This window comes from Quercus suber, unplaced genomic scaffold (assembly GCF_002906115.3).
Source record: "Quercus suber isolate HL8 unplaced genomic scaffold, Cork oak 2.0 scaffold_268, whole genome shotgun sequence".
Lineage (NCBI taxonomy): Eukaryota > Viridiplantae > Streptophyta > Magnoliopsida > Fagales > Fagaceae > Quercus > Quercus suber.
The window spans coordinates 384,470-407,068 of NW_027069724.1; the positions used below are offsets into that span (position 1 = coordinate 384,470).

The 22,599-nt window shown below is 39.1% G+C and overlaps 1 protein-coding gene across 1 annotated transcript; it reads left to right on the forward strand.

Moving 5' to 3' along the window:
- Nucleotides 1-10,772: 10,772 nt before the first annotated feature.
- On the forward strand, nt 10,773-11,480 carry LOC112029538 (uncharacterized). The gene has a single exon (XM_024062256.2). The coding sequence runs from the start codon at nt 10,773-10,775 to the stop codon at nt 11,478-11,480; it is 708 nt and encodes a 235-aa protein (XP_023918024.2).
- The last annotated feature ends 11,119 nt before the right edge of the window (nt 11,481-22,599 follow it).

Sequence of the window (22,599 nt, forward strand, 5' to 3'; positions counted from 1 at the left end):
TATAGAGGAGCGAGTAGTTTCCCCACAGGCCTGAGTCCGAGGACCATGTAGTGCCTTGGTTCTGTCTAACGCTTTCATTTCTGTAAGTATCTAGTTTCCCCATAGGTTTGAGTCCAAGGACTACGCGATACCTTGGTTCTGTCTAGTACCCAGGTATAGAGGAGCGAGTAGTTTTCCCACAGGCCTGAGTCCGAGGACCATACAGTGCCTTGGTTCTGTCTAACGCTTTCATTTCTCTGTAAGTATCTAGTTTCCCCATAGGTTTGAGTCCGAGGACCATGCAATACCTTGGTTCTGTCTAGTACCCAGGTATAGAGGAGCGAGTAGTTTTCCCACAGGCCTGAGTCCGAGGACCATGCAGTGCCTTGGTTCTGTCTAACGCTTTCATTTCTCTGTAAGTATCTAGTTTCCCTATAGGTTTGAGTCCGAGGACCATGCAATACCTTGGTTCTGTCTAGTACCCAGGTATAGAGGAGCGAGTAGTTTTCCTACAGGCCTGAGTCCGAGGACCATGCAGTGCCTTGGTTCTGTCTAACACTTTCATTTCTGTAAGTATCTAGTTTCTCCATAGGTTTGAGTCTGAGGACCATGCAATACCTTGGTTCTGTCTAGTACCCAGGTATAGAGGAGTAAGTAGTTTTCCCACAGGCCTGAGTCCGAGGACCATGCAGTGCCTTGGTTCTGTCTAACGCTTTCATTTCTCTGTAAGTAGGGGTTTGTCTTCGGACCGCTCTACTGGAGATGATTCTTCCTTGAGTCGGATTTTGATCTTACACGTGGCGTTGATCTCGCCTCCAGCTCGAGCCCCCATTTCCTTCACTTACGAAGCGTCCCTTGGCCGTTCGTGTTCCGCGCTTGACGTATCGGTGCGCGAGACGCGCCCTCATTAATGTCCTCGTGAATTAGCACAAATCCAACGGTCTACGGTTCCCTTGGAATTTGGTGGCCTCATAATTAACACTGTTGACAACTCTCTTTTCGAAGTCTGCGTGAATTAATTCTCACCAACATTTATCCCCTATATAAGACTCTTTTGGGGAAAGGTTTCTTCACACACCATGAACCTCTCAACACAAACAGAAAGAACCACAACCCTTCAGCTTCCCCAGCCCCTTTAATAACCTCGCCGGAATTGTGACCTGAGTCAGTAGATATGGGGCGGCTTTGGGCAGGTGTGAGGACATCCGTGCCAAGAGCCATTGTGGCCGCAACCCCCACTGGGCTTCCGGTGCGGCAGAGTTTAGGCGTAACCCCGATGGTGCCATGCATGGTGGCCCGGAGGGATGTCGTTGGAGTACCTAATGTCTCTCCTCGGAGCGCACCCCCGACGGAGGAGATGTGTGAATTGACGTCATGGCCGGTGCCCGAGTGTTGCCGTCTCCAACGGCCAACGCTCGTGAGGGTTGGAGAGAATGGAGGGAACGTCATGAGGGAGGGTGTCCCGGTGCGCCTGCATCTGCTCCTCACTTTGTTCAAGCTCCGCCGCTCCGAGAAAGGAGTTGTTGGTGGCCTTGAAACAAGCTGGCCCTCCCCCTTCCCTGCTTTTAGTGTCAAGTTCTCCCATTCTCTTGATGCCAATAAAAGCACGGGTTGACACTTCCCTTTGGCTGGTTTTAGGGCGGGTCCACCTGGGCCTCTGATTGTAGAACTAGCTGGTAGGAATAGTTGTAAAGCACGCCTGCTTGAGCCTCTGATTGTAATCTGTAACTTTTCTTTTTATGAAATAATATCGTGGTCTCTTTCTTTGCTGTTGAATCTTCTGTCTCAAACTATTATTATTATTATTATTATTATTATTTATTTTTTTTTTATCACCACCAATCTTTCATAGAACGATTACTCAGAACCGTCGCCTGTTGCGCCGGCCGGCGCACTAATCCTCCCTACAGACGGCGCCAATTGTAGGGTCGGTTTTTGTAGCCTAAGCCCAAAAGAGATTGGTTATAGGCCCAACGAACCCAGAACAATGAATTTGTAGAGAGTGGGTTGAAGGTTTAGGCGCTGACCGGCGTCTTGGAAGCATGAACATCTTTTCCTTTTCTTGAAGAAATACTTGGAACAATTTACAACTAGGGGATGCTCCTCGGCTATGGGCCGAGGAGGCTTTTTTCCCTTTTTCTTCAAAAAAGACCCCCCCATTACATTTTGCTTGTCTCCCTTATATATTACTCTCTTCCTCCTTCTGTTGATCGTTCATTGGCCTCTCCTCTGGCTGCCTGTCCCATCAGAGGTCGCATCCGTGCTCAAGTGGTTCACCCTGATCAATGTAGCCCACCAGAGGGTTGCATCCCCATTAATGCGGCCAGAAGGGTTAGGTGAACGTATTAAGTGTTGAGGTGACAACTTGCTCTGGGTCTGTCCCCCCTCCCCTATAGTTATCCTTAGTACGCCGAGGACGAGGGGATCCTCGGCGTGGTTCCAAAGAAGAGTTTGCTCCCCAAATTGGCCTTGGGCAGTCATCCTTCCTCGGATTGGGCCATTTGGGCTTGGTTTGGAGTGGGCCGAGGCTGCTCGGTTTCCTGGCCCCACAACGTCATTTCAGCTTAAATGAAAACACATAACTTATCACCCATATATAACCTTTAATTAATACATTACTAAAATATAATACACATATAAATGCAACCAAATATACATGCAAATGGGAGGCACAAAACACAACACATGGACCACTCGGTTGGACCACAATCATTGTACTTAGTCAATTTATCAATTAAAAATGTACATTACTTTACACCATACAATACATAGCTCATCATCACAAACTGACCCGCCAAAATTAAAGATCAATAAAGTATCTAGAACTAAACAAAATACAACCAACTATATTATAAATCTTTGACAACAAACTATTATGAAAATCGTGCATTACTTTACACCATTCAATACACAGCTCATCATCACATACTGACCCACCAAAATTAAAGATCAATAAAGTATCTAGAAATAAACAAAATACAACCAACTATATTATAAATCATTGACAACAAATTGCTATGAAAATCCTTAGGACAAATTGGTACCATTCAACAGTATCAAAGTGCTACAAAAACCCAAAAAAAAAAAAAATAAAATAAAATAAAAGAGAAACAAACTTCACCACAAACTCNAAAAAAAAAAAAAAAAAAAAAAACCAAGATCAATGACAAAAGACAAATCCAAAAAGATAGAGAAAGAGAAGAAATCACTGTCGGAGTGGCCATTGCCGTTGCCACTGCTTGGAGCCTTCAACAATGGAGCTTGGGTTCACTTAAGGCGAGTTGATGGTTTGGGTTTGGGTTCACTCGAGCCGAGGAGTTAGGTTAAGGAGGTAAGGCAGGAAGGGTCATGGGGTTTTGATTTAAGATTTTTGAGTTGGGCTGAAACGGTGTTGTATGGGTGATGAGTTTATGTTTTCATTTTACAATGCCAGCTTTTTTCTTAGTTTTCATTGAAACGACATCGTTTTAGGGTTGATTTGGCAAAAATAAAACACATCAGCAAGATGAACACGTCACTTAGCATTAGAAATTAACCGGAGGGAAGGGGGGCGAATTGCTAACGGAATGAAACTTTGGGGTGTAAAATCGAATTTTTGAAACTTTAAGATGTAAAATTCAAACAATCCTAAACTACAAGAGTATAATTTGCAATTACCCTTTTTTATATAGATACAATAGAATTTAAAAACTATCACAAATAGCTTTATAGCTCATATGACATCTCTCAATTGCCATTGTTTCTAGTGGGAATGTCTAGGTTCAAATTTCCACCCCCAACTATCAAATTATCAGATTTTTGTATGGTCTCCTTTCTGCTCTGCCTAACCCATACCTCTCGTCTCCATCTATCTATGATAATCAAGCTTACAAATCCTATTATGAATCTATTGGTTTATGATATTAATTAAAGGTAAAAAAGATTTAGTTTATACATTTGTAAGAACCTTCTGAATCAGCAATCTTAAGTAGTAATGTACATGCCATAACAATAATGATATAGGGGATCTCACTATGTTGAATAAAAAACTCCTGCTAGAACTTTCTCATATTTAGTATTTGCATTAAAAGGGATAATACACTACACTGATAATGAATTATTGGTCATCTTTTCCTTTGGTCTTTCCTTTGAACATAGAAGGGGTTGTAAAGTTGTGATTTACAACTATGTTTTAGGTTGGCTTTATTCCATGACAAAAAGTGTTTATTTGCTTTAATTTATTTCCTTGTATTTTGTGGAATTTTATTATATTGGGTTTAGTATCAAGTTGGTGAAAACTCAAGCTAAAATGAAGATCAGTGGATTTTGCGAGAAGCTAACCCGCGAGAGAGCCATGTGAGGAGCACATGACTGGAAGCTGAAGAGTCGTGCCAGGTTGTCGTTTTCGCAAGTGTCTCACGAGTAAGGCCTTCCCGCGAGATAGTCGCGAAACATTCTGCCTTAAGGATTTTGAAGAGTGACTTTCTTACCCTTCACCTATACTATATATACCTTCATTACCCATAAATATAAATGAGGCCATTCGAGAGAAAAACCCTAGATAGGTTTTCTACAACACACACACCCATCTTTTTGAGAGAGAGCTACTTATCCTTAGTGAGAAATCATTATAGCCTCTTCTCCATCCCTTTTCCGTTGTCATACCTAGAGAGGAGATTTGTATCGAAACACAACCCACACCTATTCAGAGTGTAAAGAGTGTTTTGGAGCTTGAGAAGTTTTGGGGATTTGCCAAAAGAAGTCGGTGAGGCTTGGTGGATGCAATTGGGCGTATTGTAGGATCTAGAAAGCTAGACAAGACACGGTCTCGAGAAGACTTGTTGGAATAGGAACTTGAAGGGCTTAGGTACAGAGGGTAGATTAGGCTTGAAGGGTCTCTTGCTCACCCATATATCCCAACTGATTGTCTAGTGGATCGATTTCTACTTGGAGGGCGGCGGAGAGGTTTTTCGCAGAGTTCTTTAGTTTCCTTTTCGATAACATGTCTCGGTGTTATCTGTGTTTGCTTTTCTCTTCCCTACTCTTGTTCATTTCATTTTTACAGCCGTGTTGCTTTAAATATGGATTAGAGTAGTTCTCTTGCTTATACGCTTGTGTTTACATTATTCTGCACTTAGTATTAGGTTAGTGTAAAATCAACCAAGCCGTATCTTTGATTTGGGGGTCTAAACAACTCTTGTGTTTTTGATACATTTTCGAGCTTTCAATTGGTATCAGAGCAGATACACTTGTTGTGGTTTAAATACTTAAGTGTGATCCTTGACCCATTTGTGTTTGTTTGCCATGGATTGTGCTTTGTATGCCTCTTTGTATGATTTGGTTGGTGATGAATGTAACATGCCATGTGTTTGTGAAAATGCCTCTATGAGTAATAATCCTCATAATTGTGATGACATGTTACTTGAATCTATGGGTGTTGTCGACAACTTAAAGAAAGAAGCTAAGAAGTTTCAAAAGAATTTGAGTAAGTTCATTTGTGAAAAGGATGATTTGATTGCTAAGCTCAATGAATCCAATAAACTGGTTGAAAAATATAAGAAGTTTGCAGAAAATTCTCTTGAAAAGATGAAAGAGTTTGAATGTTTAAATATGGACTTGGATGCTAAACTTGTTTTGTCTAACAAACTTATTGATGAGCTAAAATGTGAAAATGAATCTCTTAAGATGCATGCCAAGTGTTTGATTGCTGAACCTGTTGCTAAAAAGGAAGATAATATAAGTTGCAATCATGTTGTGGTGCCCGTTTTTGTGCCTAATGTGAATTCTAGCTCTAAAGACAAATCTGTGTACATTTCTCCACACAAAAGAAACCAAAAAGTGGAGAGAATTGCTCTTAAGCCTAAGCCTCTGTTTAGGTCACAATCTAAGACTTTGGATGGATCTAAGTTTGTTCCAACTTGCCACCATTGTGGTGTGAGTGGTCATATAAGACCTCAATGTCATAAGTTGAAGAGAGAACAAAACTAAGTTGCTAGATCCATTCCCAAAAAGCTTAATGGACTTAAACACATTTTTTGTCACCATTGTGGTGCCTTTGGTCATCTTAGACCTCATTACTCTAAATATCTAGCTTTTAAAAGAATCAAAAGAAAAGAGAAACTTGAGCTTCTTGAAAGTTTTGCTAAAAAGAGTAAACCGGATTTGAGTGAAAATAGTATGTTGTTAAAAAAAGTGTTTAATGCTTTTAACTCCTTGACTATGTGCATCTCCAGTTCTCATTCTTCCAACCCTTGTCTCACTTCTCATGAGATACTTATTCCAAACAATCATTCTGTTTGTATGAGGAAGGGTTTCTATGGTTGAGCTTTTGCTCTTTTGGTCATTGATCTAATTCTTTCGATTTTTGCAGGACCCTTCATGCATTAGATGCCATATCTTTATGCATTTATGCATCTTGTATTTATTTGTATGCAATGCTTTTGTTTTGATCTTACTTTTATGTCTTTGTTTTGCGTGTATAAAAATCCAAAACCACATAAAAAGTGAAAAAAAATTCAAAAAGTTTGATTGTATATGTTTGAGCACATATCTCATATGAGTTTAGCCTAGTACCTTCGTACTAATGGCATAGTGCATTTACGAGCTTAGCTTGTTTTGTATGCATATTTATCTATGTGGAAGAAATCTTGAAAACTATGTGTGATTGTTGTAAATAGATCTTTAAGCTTGTCATGAATGATTGGTCAATAGTCTTGATACTTGTATAGACTTGTGCCTATATCTCTTCCCACTTTATTTTTATGTTTTTGTAAAAGAGCTCACCAAATGTATATCTCTAGATGAAAAGAGATATTGAGCTGCAAAAGCCTGTTGCACATACTAGTATTCGACTAGGAAAAAGAGAAAGCGACATTTTAAATTGAAATGTATGGTGCTCAAAAAGCCAAAGGCTCATTCTCAATATTGAAATATCAAAAATTTCAAGCACCGGTCTTAAAATGAGATGTATTGTTCAAAAATAATCAAATGTTGTGATTTGTATAGAAGCCTAATGAAAAACTTCTAAGTTTTGTAATCATTTTGTAGGAGGTCATATATGCTCGTTTCTATAATAGAAATAGTCCACTTGACTTAGTATCAGTTGTATATGATTTGATTGAATTGGTAATTGAAGTTTCACTCTGTTTTAAGGACTATTTCACACTTGATACTCACCTACAACACACAAGTTTAATGTTCAATGAATGCCTATTTCATTTGTATGTTTGTACATGTTCAAATGTGATGTGTGTGTGCTCAACCATATGTGGTTCAAGCCAAAAAGATTTTTGTTCTTTTTATTTGCTTTTGGAAGTGATTTGTATCACCTATGTTTTTCAAAGTTTTTAAATTGTTTTTGTGAGAAAAACATGTTTTCTGGGTGTTCTCATGACCTATTTCATGTATAGGCTCAACTGGGAGTTAAATGGTCCAATTCTCAAGTTTTTCAGCTTTGGACAAAGAGTTTCGCGACTGTTTCACGAGAAAGGCTTACCAGCGAGATACTAGCGAAATTTCGTGAGTAACTTCACCAGTAAGCTTCTCGCGAAAATTCCCAGATCAGCTTTTTAAAGGGCATTTCGTGGGTCTTTTGTTTTAAACTTCTCCCATCTTCTCTCAAACCCCTATTTTAATGCTTCAACATCAAAACCCAACTAATTTCAAGTGTTTTATGTCCATAAACATCTCTAAGGTAATCTTTTACTTTTTTTTTTTATTGATTTTGATTCTTAGATTATGTTTTTGGGGTTTTATGTTCATAGTGGGGATTTTCTCAAATGGGAGTTGGAAAACTTAATTTTTGTCAATCTTTTTTATTGGGTTTTGTTTTAAATGATGATTTGCTTTGGTTGTTGGCCCCTTATGGAAAAAATAACATGTATTTAGGCAAGTTTTTCATATATTCTTGCATTGTTTAACATACATGTGTAATGTGTGCACTCTAAGTGTTTGATAAAATGCCCAAATGACATTTTCTCGTTGTTTTGGACTTCAATGAGTACCAAACTTTGGGGATCACCATAATTATTCATGTTTATCATGTTTTAATGATTGGTTGTGTGTTTTATACACCTTGCCCCATGAGTGCTTATTCATGCATTGGTCATGCATTTCACATGCACACTAGATGCACCTTTGCTGCACACACTTGAACACTTGACATGTTTTGCACTTCACTCATGCTAGTTAAGTCTTTTTAGACTTTTTAGCACATATAACATGTCCTTTGTGTCTTTTTCATGCCTAGGTTTATATTATGTTTCATCATCCTTAGCATGTCATGTTCTTTATGCTTTGTAGCATTTTTTAAAGATGTTTTAGTTTGCGTTTGAGCTTCATTTTCTCATACATCTTGCACCCCTCATGCATCATCTTGTTCATATCTTCTTTTCTTTTCCTCCTTCATCTTGATAAATTTGTCTATTTGTGACAAAAAGGGGGAGAGTATCGTCATTTCTGTATGACTCATGTGCACACTCTTAGGGAGAGAAATTCTACCTCATGCATATTCGTAGGGGGAGAAAGTTATAGGGGAGATGCATATACTAAGGGGGAGAAGACATCTTTTTGAGAAAACCTTGATTTACTTTATGCTTGTTTTCTTGTTGCTTTATGGTGCTTTGTTATTTTATTTATTTATTTATTTATTTTTTTTTGCTTTCATTACATCGTACTTATGTGTTGGACATGCATTTATCCTTATGCTATTGTGTTTTATTGGTTGCATGTTCGGATGATCATTTGCTTTGCTACATGATCATTGTGGTCATTTCCATATGACTATTTTGTGTATGATCAAGTTGCTCACATGTTTCATATCATATTTACTTGATTGCATTTTACTTGTTACATTATATTTATCCTTTTATCACTTGATTTACCTTGAGGGTCTAATGCGTTTTGTGCAAGTGTTTTAGGTTACAGGTATCTTATTCCAAGTGCATCAAAGATTTTAGATTTAGGTGTGAGTGAGTTTTGTCATTGTTCCCAAACTCACGTTTAAGTCTAGAGTCTGTTATAGGGTGTTTTGTCATGGAATAGTCAAAGGGGGAGATTGTAAAGTTGTGATTTACAACTATATTTTAGGTTGCCTTTATTCCATCACAAAAAGTGTTGTATTTGCTTTAATTTATTTCCTTGTATTTTGTGGGATTTTATTGTATTGGGTTTAGTATCAAGTTGGTGAAGACTTAGGTTGAAATGAAGATTAGTGGATTTCGTGAGAAGCTGGTGAGAAGCTAACCTGTGAGAGAGCCATGTGAAGAGCATATAACTGGAAGCTGAAGAGTCGTGCCAGGTTGTCGTTTTCGCGAGTGTCTCACGGGTAAGGCCTTCTTATAAGATAGTTGCGAAATATTTTGCCTAAAGGATTTTAAAGAGTGACTTTCTTACCCTTTACCCATATTATATATACTATCATTACCCATAAATATAAATGACGCCATTCAGAGAGAAAAACCCTAGATAGGTTTTCTACAACACACACACACCCATCTTTTTGAGAGAGAGCTACTCATCCTTAGTGAGAAATTATTGTAGCCTCTTCTTCATTCCTCTCCCATTATCATACCTTGAGAGGAGATTTGTACCCAAACACAACCCACACCTATTCAGAGTATAAAGAGTGTTTTGGAGCTTGGAAAGTTTTGGAGATTTGCCAAAAAAAGTCAGTGAGGCTTGGTGGATGCAATCAGGCGTATTGCGGGATCTAGAAAGCTAGACAAGACACAGTTCCGAGAAGTCTTGTTAGAGTAGGAGCTTGGAGGGCTTAGGTACAAAGGGTAGATTAGGCTTGGAAGGTCTCTTGCTCACCCATGTATCCCAATTGATTGTCTAGTGGATCGATTTCGGCTTAAAAGGCGGCGGAGAGGTTTTTCGCTGAATTCTTCAGTTTTCTCTTCAATAATACGTCTCGATGTTATCTGTGTTTGCTTTTCTCTTCTCTATTCTTGTTTATTTCATTTTTAGTGCTGTGTTGCTTTAAATATGGATTAGAGTAGTTCTCTTACTTTATACGCTTGTGTTTACACTATTCCGCACTTAGTATTAAGTTAGTGTAAAATCATCCAAGCCGTATCTCTGATTTGGGGGCCTAAACAACTCTTGTGTTTTCGACACATTTTCGAGTTTTTAGGGGTCATATCCTCTCAACTTTTAAATTTGTTTAATTCTTACCCAAAAAAGAAAAGAAAAAAAAAACTATCTAGAATATAAAATTATAATATTAGATTTGGTTACAATTTGTTCTCAACATATACTTAAATAGAACACATGAGGTAGAGGTATTAAATTTTTTTTTATTTTTTTTTATTTTTATACTTATTGTAATATTTTTATAAAAATCATAATATTTTATATTTATTACTTATATTTGTTAACGCTTTGTTATGAGTTGGCTGCCTAGTATACTTTAGTGGTTAATGTTTTTCTTTTATTCAATGTCAATTAATTGGTTTCTAACCATTCCTTAATTGGTTTGTTAGTGTCAAACGTTTTTTTTTTTAGAAAGAAGTCAAACGTATTTGAAGATGTACAGTTTTTTTTAGTTGCCGTTGATGTATTATGATTCAATATACTAATTACCATTTAGTATCCATTTTAAGGATAATCAAAGCAACACTAAAGTAATTGTATTTAAAACCCCAAATAAACAACTAAACTCCCAAAATAGAGAAAAAAACTCTTCTCGTGTAGGTGCTGTCTCTCTCGTCTGCTGACAAGCCTTCGCTCCCTAAGGATCACCCTTAGAGTTTAACCTATCTTCTAAACTATTACTGTGGTTGTCTTTCCTATCAAACCCTTTTGTTATCTCGATGGCAGAGGAGCTTATTGATAGCTTGGAGAACATGATGTTAACAGTGGAGGAAGAGGAAACTATTGCGATCTCGGATGAAGGAAGATTAAGGGAGATTGAAAGTTGTAACTTAAGTCTGATCAGAAAGTTTCTCACTTGTAAACCTTACAACAAAAGAGCAGTGAAAGCCACTCTAAGAAGGGCCTGGGGTTTGAATGAAGGATTACAAATTGTAGAGGTGGGGGAAAATCTTTCCCAATTTAAATTCAACACTAATTTTGACATGGAGAGAATACTACATAATGGCCCGTGGACATTTGATAATCAACTTCTCTTGCTACAGAAGTGGCACAGAGGCATGAATGCCAGGAATGTTAGTTTGGAATTTGCTCTCTGGATTCAAATCTGGGATGCTCCATTCGATATGGTGTCTCCCACAGTGGCTACGGAGGTTGGAGGCAGACTAGGTAAAGTGGAAGATGTGAAGAGGAGGAGGAATCTTGATGATCAAAACATTTTTATGCGGGTTAAGGTGGCCTTGCCTATCTCTAAATCACTTAGGTGGGGGGCTTATCTAGTTAGCGCAGATGGTGAACAAACATGGGGAAAGTTTAAGAATGAGAGGCTGCCACTTTTTTGTCACTACTGTGGTATGCTTAGACACAATCTTGGACATTACGCTGAACATTTTGTTGCTCCTAAACACAATGGAGATGTGAAGTGCTAGTACAGGGATTGGATGAGAGCATCTGGTGGCCGCTCACGTACGCCACCAAAGTGAACTACCACAAGTCCATCGAGATCAACCAGGGAAGGGGGTGAGGCATAAGGTGGTGGAAGGGGTAATTCACAGTGGGCGGTGCCGATTTTGGTGGTGTCCGAGAAGCAAGATGGAAACCCTAGAGAGGAACGTGGATTTGGAAGCAGCAAAAAATCCGAGATTCAATTAGAAGGCCATCAATTCTCACCCATGAAATTCGGAGACATTAAGACTAGTTTGGAAAGGGGCATCTGTAATAATGTGGGTAATGTTACTAAGGTTCCAAATTCAAATGTTCATGTAGATCATGTGCCCCTTTATACTGACCATGTGCAAGATTTTAAAACTATTGGACCTACGGACTCAAAAACCAAGCCCAAGTGGACTCGTGTTGCCTGTATGGACTGTGGACTGGTGCAAACAAATAAAGAGTGCCCAGTATCAAAGTTGGGTAAAAGAGGGATCAATCATGTTGTAGAACCTGAAGGTGAGCACAAGGTAACGGCAAAAACAGCAAAACAAAGGAGAGTTGCAGACACAAAGGATGTCCACGATGATGAATCGATGAGGGTGGAGAACCACCCTTGCCGGATGCAATGAAAATTTTAAGATGGAACTGCCAAGGGCTTGAGAACCCTTGGATTGTTCAAAGCCTACGTGACATCGTGCGGGTTCAAGCGCCTATGATTTGCTTCTTAATGGAGACTAGATAGGACAAGGAGGGGTTTGACAGACAACTAGGGGACCTATCATTCCCAAACAAAATAGTGGTTAAGCAACTGAATTCTGGAGGAGGATTAACATTGATTTGAAGGGAAGGAGTGCAGCTGGAACTCATTAATTTCACCATGAACCATATTCTTGTTAAAGTCACAGAAGAAGATGGATTCAATTGGTTTCTCATCGGATTTTATGGGTGGCCTGAAGCTAGCCAACGCAGTAAGTCATGGGCTTTACTTAATCATCTTAGTTCTTTTGTGGATGGACCATAGGTTTGTATAGGAGACTTTAATGCCATCTTGAATTCCCCAGAGAAATTAAGCAACCCACCATCGCAACAAAGGCTTATGGATGATTTTTGTGAAGCATTGGACTTGGCTAAATTGATTGACTTAGGCTTCCAAGGTTACCCTTTCACTTGGAACAACAGAAGACCTGGACATGCGAACACCAAACAGAGGCTGGATAGGGCAGTGGGGAATGAGGCTTGGAGGGCAAAAATTCAACTCTCTAAGGTAACACACTTATCCTCTTATGCCTTTGATCATCTTCCAATTGCGCTCCATGTGAAGTGTGACAGAAAATGGCAAGGATGAGAAGCTGTGGATTCAAGTTTGAGGAAGCATGGCTTTTCTAGGATGATTGTGAGGCTGTAGTAGAGGAAGCTTAGAGTAGAGGGGGCATTTTGCCAAATGCTCTAGAGACAGCTAAATAAAAAATCAATGCCCGTGGGGTGGATTTGTTGGCTTGGGGATCAACTAAAACCCATCTGGCAAATGAGGAATCAAACAACTCCAAAACAGAATTGAAGCTTTGAATTGTAGTGACTATATTGAGGAGAGTAAGGTAGAGCTTTTGGTTTTGAGTAGGAAGTTGGATGATTTATTACGTAAACAAGAAATTTATTAGGCACAGAAACACAAAATTTTTACACTCAAAGGCCTCACAGAGAAGAAGCAAAAATTACATACAAAGAATAAAGGATTCAGACAATAATTGGGTTGAAAAAGTGAAGGATATTGCAGGAGTAGCATTGAGCTACTTTCAGAAAAATTTCACAACAGGAGAGTGTGACTAGATGGATGACTACCTTAGTGCAGTGTCCCACAAAATTACTACAGAGATGCATCAAACCTTGACCAGTGAGTTTAATGTAGACGAAATCAAAGCAGTGTTGTTCCAAATGGCACCAACAAAGGTCTTTCGTCCTGATGGTATGAATGCTCTCTTTTTCCAAAGTATTGGCATATTGTTGGTAATAATGTAATAGATGCTGTGTTGGATTTTCTTGAGTCTGGTCACATGGTACCTGGAATAAATTCTACTAATATTGTTCTCATTCCGAAAGTTAAAAGCCCTGAAAAAATGTCTGATTTCACCCTATTAGCCTTTGTAGTGTGATATATAAAATCATCTCTAAAGTCTTAGCAAATAGACTAAAATAGATTTTGCCACAAATCATATCATCTACACAAAAGTGCTTTCGTACCTGGAAGACTCATCACATATAATGTTTTATTAACTTATGAGACCCTACATACTATGCATAGTAGAAAGAAGGGAAATACATGCTCTTTTGCCTTGAAATTAGATGTTAGCAAGGCCTATGATTGGGTAGAATGGGCTTTCCTTTGTGGCATTACGACTAAATTGGGCTTTCCTAGGCATTGGATCAAGCTGGTGATGGCCTGTGTTTCTTCACCATCCTTTTCTATACTTATTAATGGTAAACCCTTTGGAAATATTACCCCATCTAGAGGGCTTTGTCAAGGAGACCCTCTATCACCTTATTTATTTCTATTAGGTGCAGAAGGGTTCACATCCTTATTAGCAAAAGCTGAGTCGGCGGGGAGGATTCATGGTGTTTCTATTTGTAGAAGAGCGCCAACGATATCTCATTTGCTTTTTGCTGATGATTCATTGTTGTTCTGCAAAGCCTCTCAAAAGGAAGTCCAGGTGATAAATGGAATTCTACAAACTTATGCAGATGCCTTGGTTTAGTGTATTAATATGGAGAAGTCCTCAGTATGTTTTCAGTAACAACACTCCAAAAGGGATGTGAGATTGGATAAAGGTGAAGTTGGTTGTAAAGGAAGTGGCAAAGTTTGAAACTTACCTAGGGTTGCCGACATTGGTTTGAAGGGTAAAGTACCAAACTTTTGCCTATCTTAAAGATAGAGTGTCAAAAAGTTGTAGGGTTGGAAAGGCAAGCTGCTGTCTAAGGCCGAGAAAGAGGTGTTGATTAAGGCCGTAGCACAATCTATCCCCACATACACAATGGGTGTCTTCCAATTGCCTACAAAGCTTTGTGATGATCTCAACGCAATGTGTACAAACTTCGAGTGGGGTTAAGCTGATAGGGAGAGGAAAATCCATTGGCGGAGGTGGAGTATCTTAACTCAAGCTAAGAAAGTTAGAGGAATGGGATTCCAAGACTTGAAGGCCTTCAATCTTGCCATGCTAGCTAAACAAGGATGAAGATTATTGCAAAACCAAGGATCCTTAATGTTCAAGTGCCTCAAAGCTCGATATTTCCCATGATGCAATTTCCTGGAAGCAGTTGATTCACCGAATAGCTCATTTATTTAGAAGAGTATTATTGCTGCTCAACCACTTTTAATAAATGGATGCTATTAGAGGGTGGGAAATGGGACATCCATACGGGTCATGTTGGATAGTTGGATCCCTAACCACCCTACAAAAAAAATCATAGTCCACCCTGTTTAGGAAGAATGGGAATGGAGAGTTTCTGAACTCATGGACCTCGAATTAAGGTGCTGGAATAGAGAGCTTATCATGACAAAGTTTCACAGAAAGGATGCAGAGGCAATATTACAGATACCATTGAGTAGAAGATAAGCAGTGGATTCAGTGATATGGCTTCACACAACTAAGGGAATATATTCTGTGAAATCAGGATATTATGTGGCAACACAAATGCCTAGGGAGGTGGATTGGGCAGAGAGTTCAAGAGGGCATAATGGAACTAAAGTTTGGGCAAAGTTATGGAAGCTCAAGATGCCTAATAAAATTGAAGTCTTTGGTTGGAGGGCGAGCCAAAACATCCTTCCTACACGAGAAAATTTAGTCCATCGACGATTATGGTGGATGATACCTATGAAATTTGCAAGATTGCTTCGGAAACAGGGGTTCATGCTTTATGGGAGTGTGGAGTGGCGAGAGATGTATGGGCAAGCAGCTTAGTGAGGTTACAAAAACATGTTGGGGGTCAACGGGATTCAATGCAATTGTTTGAAGAGTTGCAGGATCGTCTGTTAAGGGAAGACTTTGAACTATTCCTAGTCCAAGCTTGGCTCATATGGACCCAAAGGAACATGATTATCCATGGGGGAAAGCTCCAGGCTCTAACCCAACTGAATAAATGAGCATCTGATCTCCTGGCAGAATTTCAGCAAGCTTAAGAGTAGCTAACTATAGTCAACAGGACCAACACAGAGAGCAGATGGTGCCCACCACCAAATTCAAAGTTCAAACTTAACTTTGATGTAGCCATTTTCTTGGATCTTAAGTGTTCAGGTGTAGGAGCTATCATTCGCAATGAAAAGGGTGAAGTAATGGGAGCAATGTCCACCAAAGGTCCTCAGGTACAAGATAGCACAGAAGTTGAAGTCCTTGCATGCCGTAGAGCTCTAGAATTTGCCATTGATATTGGATTTTATGAATTGGTGATTGAAGGAGATAGTGCATAGGTGTTGAATTCATTAATGTCCAGTGATGCAAACTTGTCTCGGCTAGGCCATATCATTGATGATATACAATGTTTGGTTGCTGGTTTACATTGGGCAGAAGTGAAATTGGTGAAATGGGAAGCAAACTATGTAGCTCATTCCTTAGCGCGTTATGCGAAAACTATAGTTGATGATGTATTCTGGTTGGAGGACTCTCCACCACCAGCCTTGGAGGTATTGTATTTTGACTCTCTTCAGTTTCAATGAATGTAGTATTGCTGTGTTTTCAAAAAAAAAAAAACAAAAAAAAAAAAAACCAAATACACATGATCTATATGTTGATGCCCACTTTGGCATAAAGGCCTAATAGTAAGAAGAAGCCCAACAATATGGGAGGAAAAGAGTTAGTAAATTAGGAAGAAAACCATTAAGCTTAAATGACAGAAATAATAGATCATAGACGTAGAAAATAATAAATGAGCCTTAAAGAAAGCAAGCGGGCCTAAAGGAGCCTAGAGAAAAGAAGTAGTAAACTCATGAGCATTAAATGAAATAGAAAGCAAGTGAGAATGGGCCAAAGAGGTCTGAAGTAATGAATTAAGTGAGCAAGGGGTTGATGGAAAGCCCATGAACCCTAAAAGTAAAGGATATGGTAATTTAGGCTGAGAAAGCCCAAAAGACTTAGCAAAGGCTCATGGGAGTAAAATGGGCCGAGGATGCCCAAGAAAAGGAAACGGGCGAGGATGCCCGAGAAAAGGAAATGGGTTGAGGATGCCCAAAAGGATGAGATAGGCCAAGGAAGCCTAGAAGCAATGGAATGGGTCAAGAAAGCCCAAAGTAGTATGAATACTAGCCCAATGGTAATACTGGGCGACGAGAATTAAGTAAAGGGAAAGTATACAGCAGGCCCAAAAGGAGCCCAGCAAGCACGGGTCATATAATAGCACAGCAAGAATGACAGAATGACACAACAGAAATGCTAGCAGACCCACAAAAGAGGCAAAGAATGGATTGGAAAAGGAATAAGCCACAATTAAGCAAGGCCCAGCCCCAGAAGGAAGTGAGATGTAAAGAACGAAGGCTCAGAGAATAATTCACGCCACAAGAAGTCAAGAACGAGTAGCAGAATGTACAGACAAGCCTTTAAGTCATCTTAAATGCGTGAGGAATAGACAAGCCATGGGCACACATGAAAGTGGAGCACGCACAAGGCTTAGGCACCAACAATCTGTACCCAGCCAATACAAGAAGTGGTGGGCCATGGGTCAGAGGTAAGAGAGGGTATGGTCTGGCGGTGGAGAGAAGGGGAGAGCTTATTCTGGGATTTCCGCTCAAACTCTTTTGGGAGAAATGTCTTGTTGGGATGACATACCACATAAAAGAGGGAAAGATGAGCTGGAATCACTAGGTGCATGCCATGATGGATAGTGAGAGAGAATGCCCACCCTTATCCAAATGGGAATGCCACGGTAAGCAAGCAAACAAAATAAGACTCTTTGTCTGGTAATGAGATGTTTCACGGCTAACATAGGTAAGTGGTGGTGGCTGAGCAGTTGACAGACCAGTAGGTGGTCTGGAAGGACACCCATACCTAGACAAAAGCAGTTAAGAGGTAAAACAGTAAAAACCCATTCACAGCAAGCAATATAAAAGGGCCCTCTGCTGTGTACAGGAATAATAAGAAAAACAGAACAAGAAGAGAGGAATAAAAGAGTGAACATAACAATCCCCACAAGGGAACAAGAAAAAGAGAGAAAAATGGAGTAGAAAAATTAGAAAGAAAAAGGAGTTAGAAAGAAACAAGAAAGAGTAGGCAATAGTGTGATAGCAGGCATGCACCAATAGGCTAATCCATTTTTTTCCTCTAAAAGCCTACCCTCTATTAAGGAATTTGAGCATAAGTCATTTAAGCCCATTCTCTCAAAGTGGTTAATTTCCATGGCAGGATCTCCCTATAAGGTAACCCACATTGAAGAAGTTGTTCCCTTCTTGGACTTAACTCCATAAGACAACTAAGCACAGCAGACTAACCATTTCTTCTTTCTTTTTATTGATTAAGCATTGGTGTTATTTCCCTCTTATTATTATTATCTTATTTAGATTGCATTTATACTGTTGCATTAGTTTACCTTTTATTTCATTCAATATATTCTGCTTTCCAGCAGGCGGTAAGCATACTTCCTTTTATTGTTGCTATATTATATTTGCCCGCCATAACCCTTTTGTAACTGTTTCCTCTGCCGTGGGCATGTCATTGAAGTTTTGACAAAGGGGCCTTATTTGCACACAAGCTGGTTTGGAGTGTGTTGCTGCTAAGCCGGTCCTGACACTCTTACCCAGAATATTTGAGTCTTAGCATGGCAGGAGACAGCCCAGCCTGTAATTGCAAAAAGGCCCACCACACTATATTGTAGGATTCTTTGGTCTATATAAGACCAATATGTGTGGACAAGATATAGATATAGTAAGACAAAATATGGTTATTATTTTATTTTTTTATCTTCTCACTATTACATACAACATCAAATCTTTGCATTATTTACTCAAAAAAAATAAATATTTGCATTATATTTTCTCATTCTTTTCAATGAGAAAAACATATCCCCGCTTTATTAGGTTTGGAAAGTACTATTTTAAGAGCTTCTTATACTACAAATGGTGTAGGCTTGTAAGTATAATCAACAAGGTAGCTAGGCTATTGTATTTGTAGGGGCGGCACACAATGTTGTTAGTCTACCATACCGAAAATCCCGTAGACAGCGTGTATCATCTCAATAGAGCGACATGGTTTGCGCCTCAACTCTACCACTTAAATTATACATGAATTGACGGTAATTTTGTTTATCATGTTATGAGATTATTTTAAGGTACTATCAAGGTTGATGAAGCGTAAGTTCGCCAGTCAAGTAAGTTCGTCAGTAGAGTAAGTTCGTCAGTAGATTTATACTGATGAAGCGTAAGCTCGTCAGTCGAGTTGGTCAGATGGAAGCAATCCTCAGCCTGCATGAATGTACTCTCAAAGGTGGTCACCGGTGTGGTGCCTGCCACAATGCCTCCAATGCCAAAGTCAGTATAAGAAGCTCTCTTGGGAATAAACAATGTAATTGAACAGAATGAAAGAGATCTCTTAGTGTCTATGTGTGTATGTACCTTCTACTTGGCAATGTGTGGGCTTTATATATGCTTTTCATAGCTTCTAGCCGTTGGAGTAGTTATGGAGGTCTTAATGCTCCTCTTGGTAACGTTTGGTGCTGTGTAATGTGGCTTTAATGTGCTCCAACGGTTTATACAGTTGGCTTTGTAACCGTTCTAGGTGTAATTATGCTGCATTGAATGACCTTCCTGCCTTCGTCAGTGACGTGGGTATTAGTATGCTCGTCCAGGGATATCTTCGTCGGTATCATGGTCGTCGTCTTCGGTAAATGAGTTCGTCAGTCTCGTCAAAGGTAATATCTCTCAACTTATTATCTAATTTTATGGTGAAATCTAATTTATGTGAAATTTTATTATTCAAATGATTATTTGAAGATTATGAAGTTTAATTTATTTATTAAATTATGTTCTTAGGAACAACAATACTTTAGAACTCAAATTTCAAAATCACAAAATACAAAAGAATTTTAAAAATAACAAATTATATTGTTCTCATCCCTAAATCATCCCATCTAATACAAGAACAAAACTTAATCCAAGAAATAATCATTGACAAACCCAAAATTCACGTGTAATTTTGTTTCTTATTATGAGTTTGATGTTTTGGGTGCTAAACCCACCAACCAATTTTACGAACAACACTTCAAAGTCAAAAACAAAAGTAATAAGTACAAAAATTAATAGATAAATAAAGACCATACCTTAGGGTTTCAAATTATAGCTTAGGGTTTTAGACTCTAGCTTAAGGTTTGAGTGATCAATTTCAAATTATGAGAAACTGAGAAAGGAGGAGAGAGGGATGAGTCCATTAGAGAGAGATCAGATGGAGAGTATATTAGGGATATTGAGAGAGTATCAGGCAAGAGTGAGAAGGATTTTGTAGTTGTGAAGAGAGATGATAGATCGCTGGAGAGTAAGGAATTTTGAGAGGGACGAATGAGGACTGAGAAGAGAGATGGGAATAGTGAAGAGTCTGAAAATGGAGAGGAGAGAGAGTTAGAAACATAAACTGAGAGAAAAGAGGAGAGTTTTCTTTCTTAAACTTTATTTTAGGGTAACTAGATCTCCATAAATCAAGTCCACAAAAAACTTTTTTGTCACAGAACTTAACTTTAAGAAAGTTGAGTTCCATTGGACAATTTTAATTAAAAAATGCCACATTAGCCATTGCCATAGTAGGAAAAGTTGCATCAAACTCGACTTTAGTAAAGTCGAGATGCAAGCAGAACTCAACTTTATTATTTCAAACCTGGGGCTGTTTGGATACACATTTCAAGAAAAGGGCTAAATGACCATTTTGCCCCTCTTTAGGGCAAGACACCAAAAATTTTCTTTTCCTGTAGGCAAGATTCGAATCAAGCTCAAGATACCAATGGAAGAGCCCTAGTTATTACTACTATTTGATTATGGATATAAGGTGTCTAAAAAAAAAACCATGAACAGTTCTAATATTTCACAAATTTTGGAGAAAAGGCTGAACTTTGAGGTTTTCAAAATCAGCCTTAAATTTTTTAAATTAGAATACTTTCAACAACCTCACAATAGTTCTCTCTCTCTCTCTCTCTCTCTCTCTCTCTCTCTCTCTCTCTCTCTCTCTCTCTCTCTCTCTCTATTTTTTTTTTTTTTTTTTGTTTATGCAATTGCATTAGTGAGACGGAATGTGCCACGTGTTGCAGTTCTATTGGTTCTTATCTGCATCATTTTATTCTTTTGAGGCACACACCACGTGGTCTCTTCTGATTGGCCCGTGTTGCTTTAAGTGCCCCATTTGGTTATCTATAAATAGTGGAATCCCTTCTGTGCCCTTCACATTTACTGAAATTTTCCTCCTGAAATTCCTCGTCTAGAAGTCTCTCCGCGTCTAGAGCCAGGTACTCTCTTCCTTCCTTCCTTTAGGTTTTCCTTTTTCCTTAAAATGTCTACCATTGTTTCCTCGTCTAGCAATAGTACAGATAGGGCTATAAAAGAGTATCAAGATTCCTCTAGTTATAGTGGTTCTAGTAGTAGTAGTGACAGTAGCGAAGGAGGTTCTACAGACGAGGAATATATCTCTAGCGTCCCTGGATTTCCTATAGAAGCTCTTCAGGAGCAACTTAGGAAAGTTTCAGGTTCCCAAGCTGGTACCTCGTCTAATATTCCTTCGTCCAACCCTATAGACGAAGAGGAGATCGTCTATAGTTGTGTAGTAGGCGTCCACTCTAAAACATCTGAACAAGGCTCTCAAACCTTAAGGCATGGTATCAGATTCCGGACGAATTTAACCCAAGGTTAGCCGTCCGTGGAGAATGGTGCTGCAACCCCCGTTTTGGAATAGGCGTCTATGAAGCCTACTTCTTGGGGGGCCTTAGATTTCCTTTAAATTCATTTGCTAGAGAGTTGCTAGTTAGGTTAGGTTTGGGTGTTTGTCAGTTCAATCCAAATGCATGGAGATTGATTATCTCAATGCAAATTTTGTGGAATGAAGTGTTTGGAAGGGACCGTCCTCTTACTGTGGACGAGTTTCTTTTTTGCTATAAACCTTCTAAGATAAGCCAATCTCTTGGCTTTCATCAATTTACAGCAAGGGGCAGGGATTGTAGATTAATCAAATCCCTAGCCTCGTCTGACAAGAATTGGAAGACGGAATTTATTTTCGTCTCTGGTTTTTGGTCTGGAAATCCTGTAGAGGTTGGAGGGACCCCTTTGCTCCTTACACTGGAGACTTAGGGAACCTGTGTCCTGAAAGTACTTCCTTCCCCTTTACCTTTCTTTCCCTTTTTTTTCTATATATAACTTTATCCAAACGTCTAATTTATGATTTGTTTCACAGGTGTTAAACGTCTATCCTTAAGCAAGTTTCATCGTGATCGCATCCATAGGGCTCGCCTTCACGCCAACAGAAATTTTCATTCCTTAGTTAATCTACGCAATCTTTTTAAGTGGGGGTTTGGTCCTGATCCCTCGGACGAGGCAATTGCCCACAAAGTTACAGTACGAAAAAGTAAACATTTTTCATGATATTTTTCTAACTTTTATTCAACTTCCTATAATCTGTCACTTATTATTATTTTTATTTGCTTCAGGAATGGCAACATTGAAGGAAAACAGAGGAAATGATACTCTGGTTGAAGAGAGCCGTCCTGAGACTCAGGCTCAACCTCATCCATCAGCTGGGGAGAAGAGGAAAACTATATCCAAGAATTTGGATTTGGGAAGCCTCCCCAGCAGTCGAGGCAAAAAGGGAAAGCATGACTCGTCCCAGGTTGTTAAGCCCAAGCCCCCTTCGTCCCAACAGCCTACTCAAGTATTTGATGTGGACTCATCCACCCCAATTGATGTGACTCCGTCTAAGACTCTTCCGCCCAAGACAATCGTATCTACCTCGTCCCAACCTTCCCAAAGGGCATCTTCAAACATTATTGAGAATGAAGATCTTGCATGGGAGCGCTTCCAAAACGCTATCACAGACGAGGATATAAACACCTGCTATGACATGTCTTTAAAGGATTTTGAACACTCTGGTGTTCATGATCTTTTTAAGGTAT

Bases quoted from the DNA above. Each gene is read 5' to 3' on its own strand.
- LOC112029538 (XM_024062256.2), top strand. From the start codon at position 10,773: ATGGCAGAGGAGCTTATTGATAGCTTGGAGAACATGATGTTAACAGTG.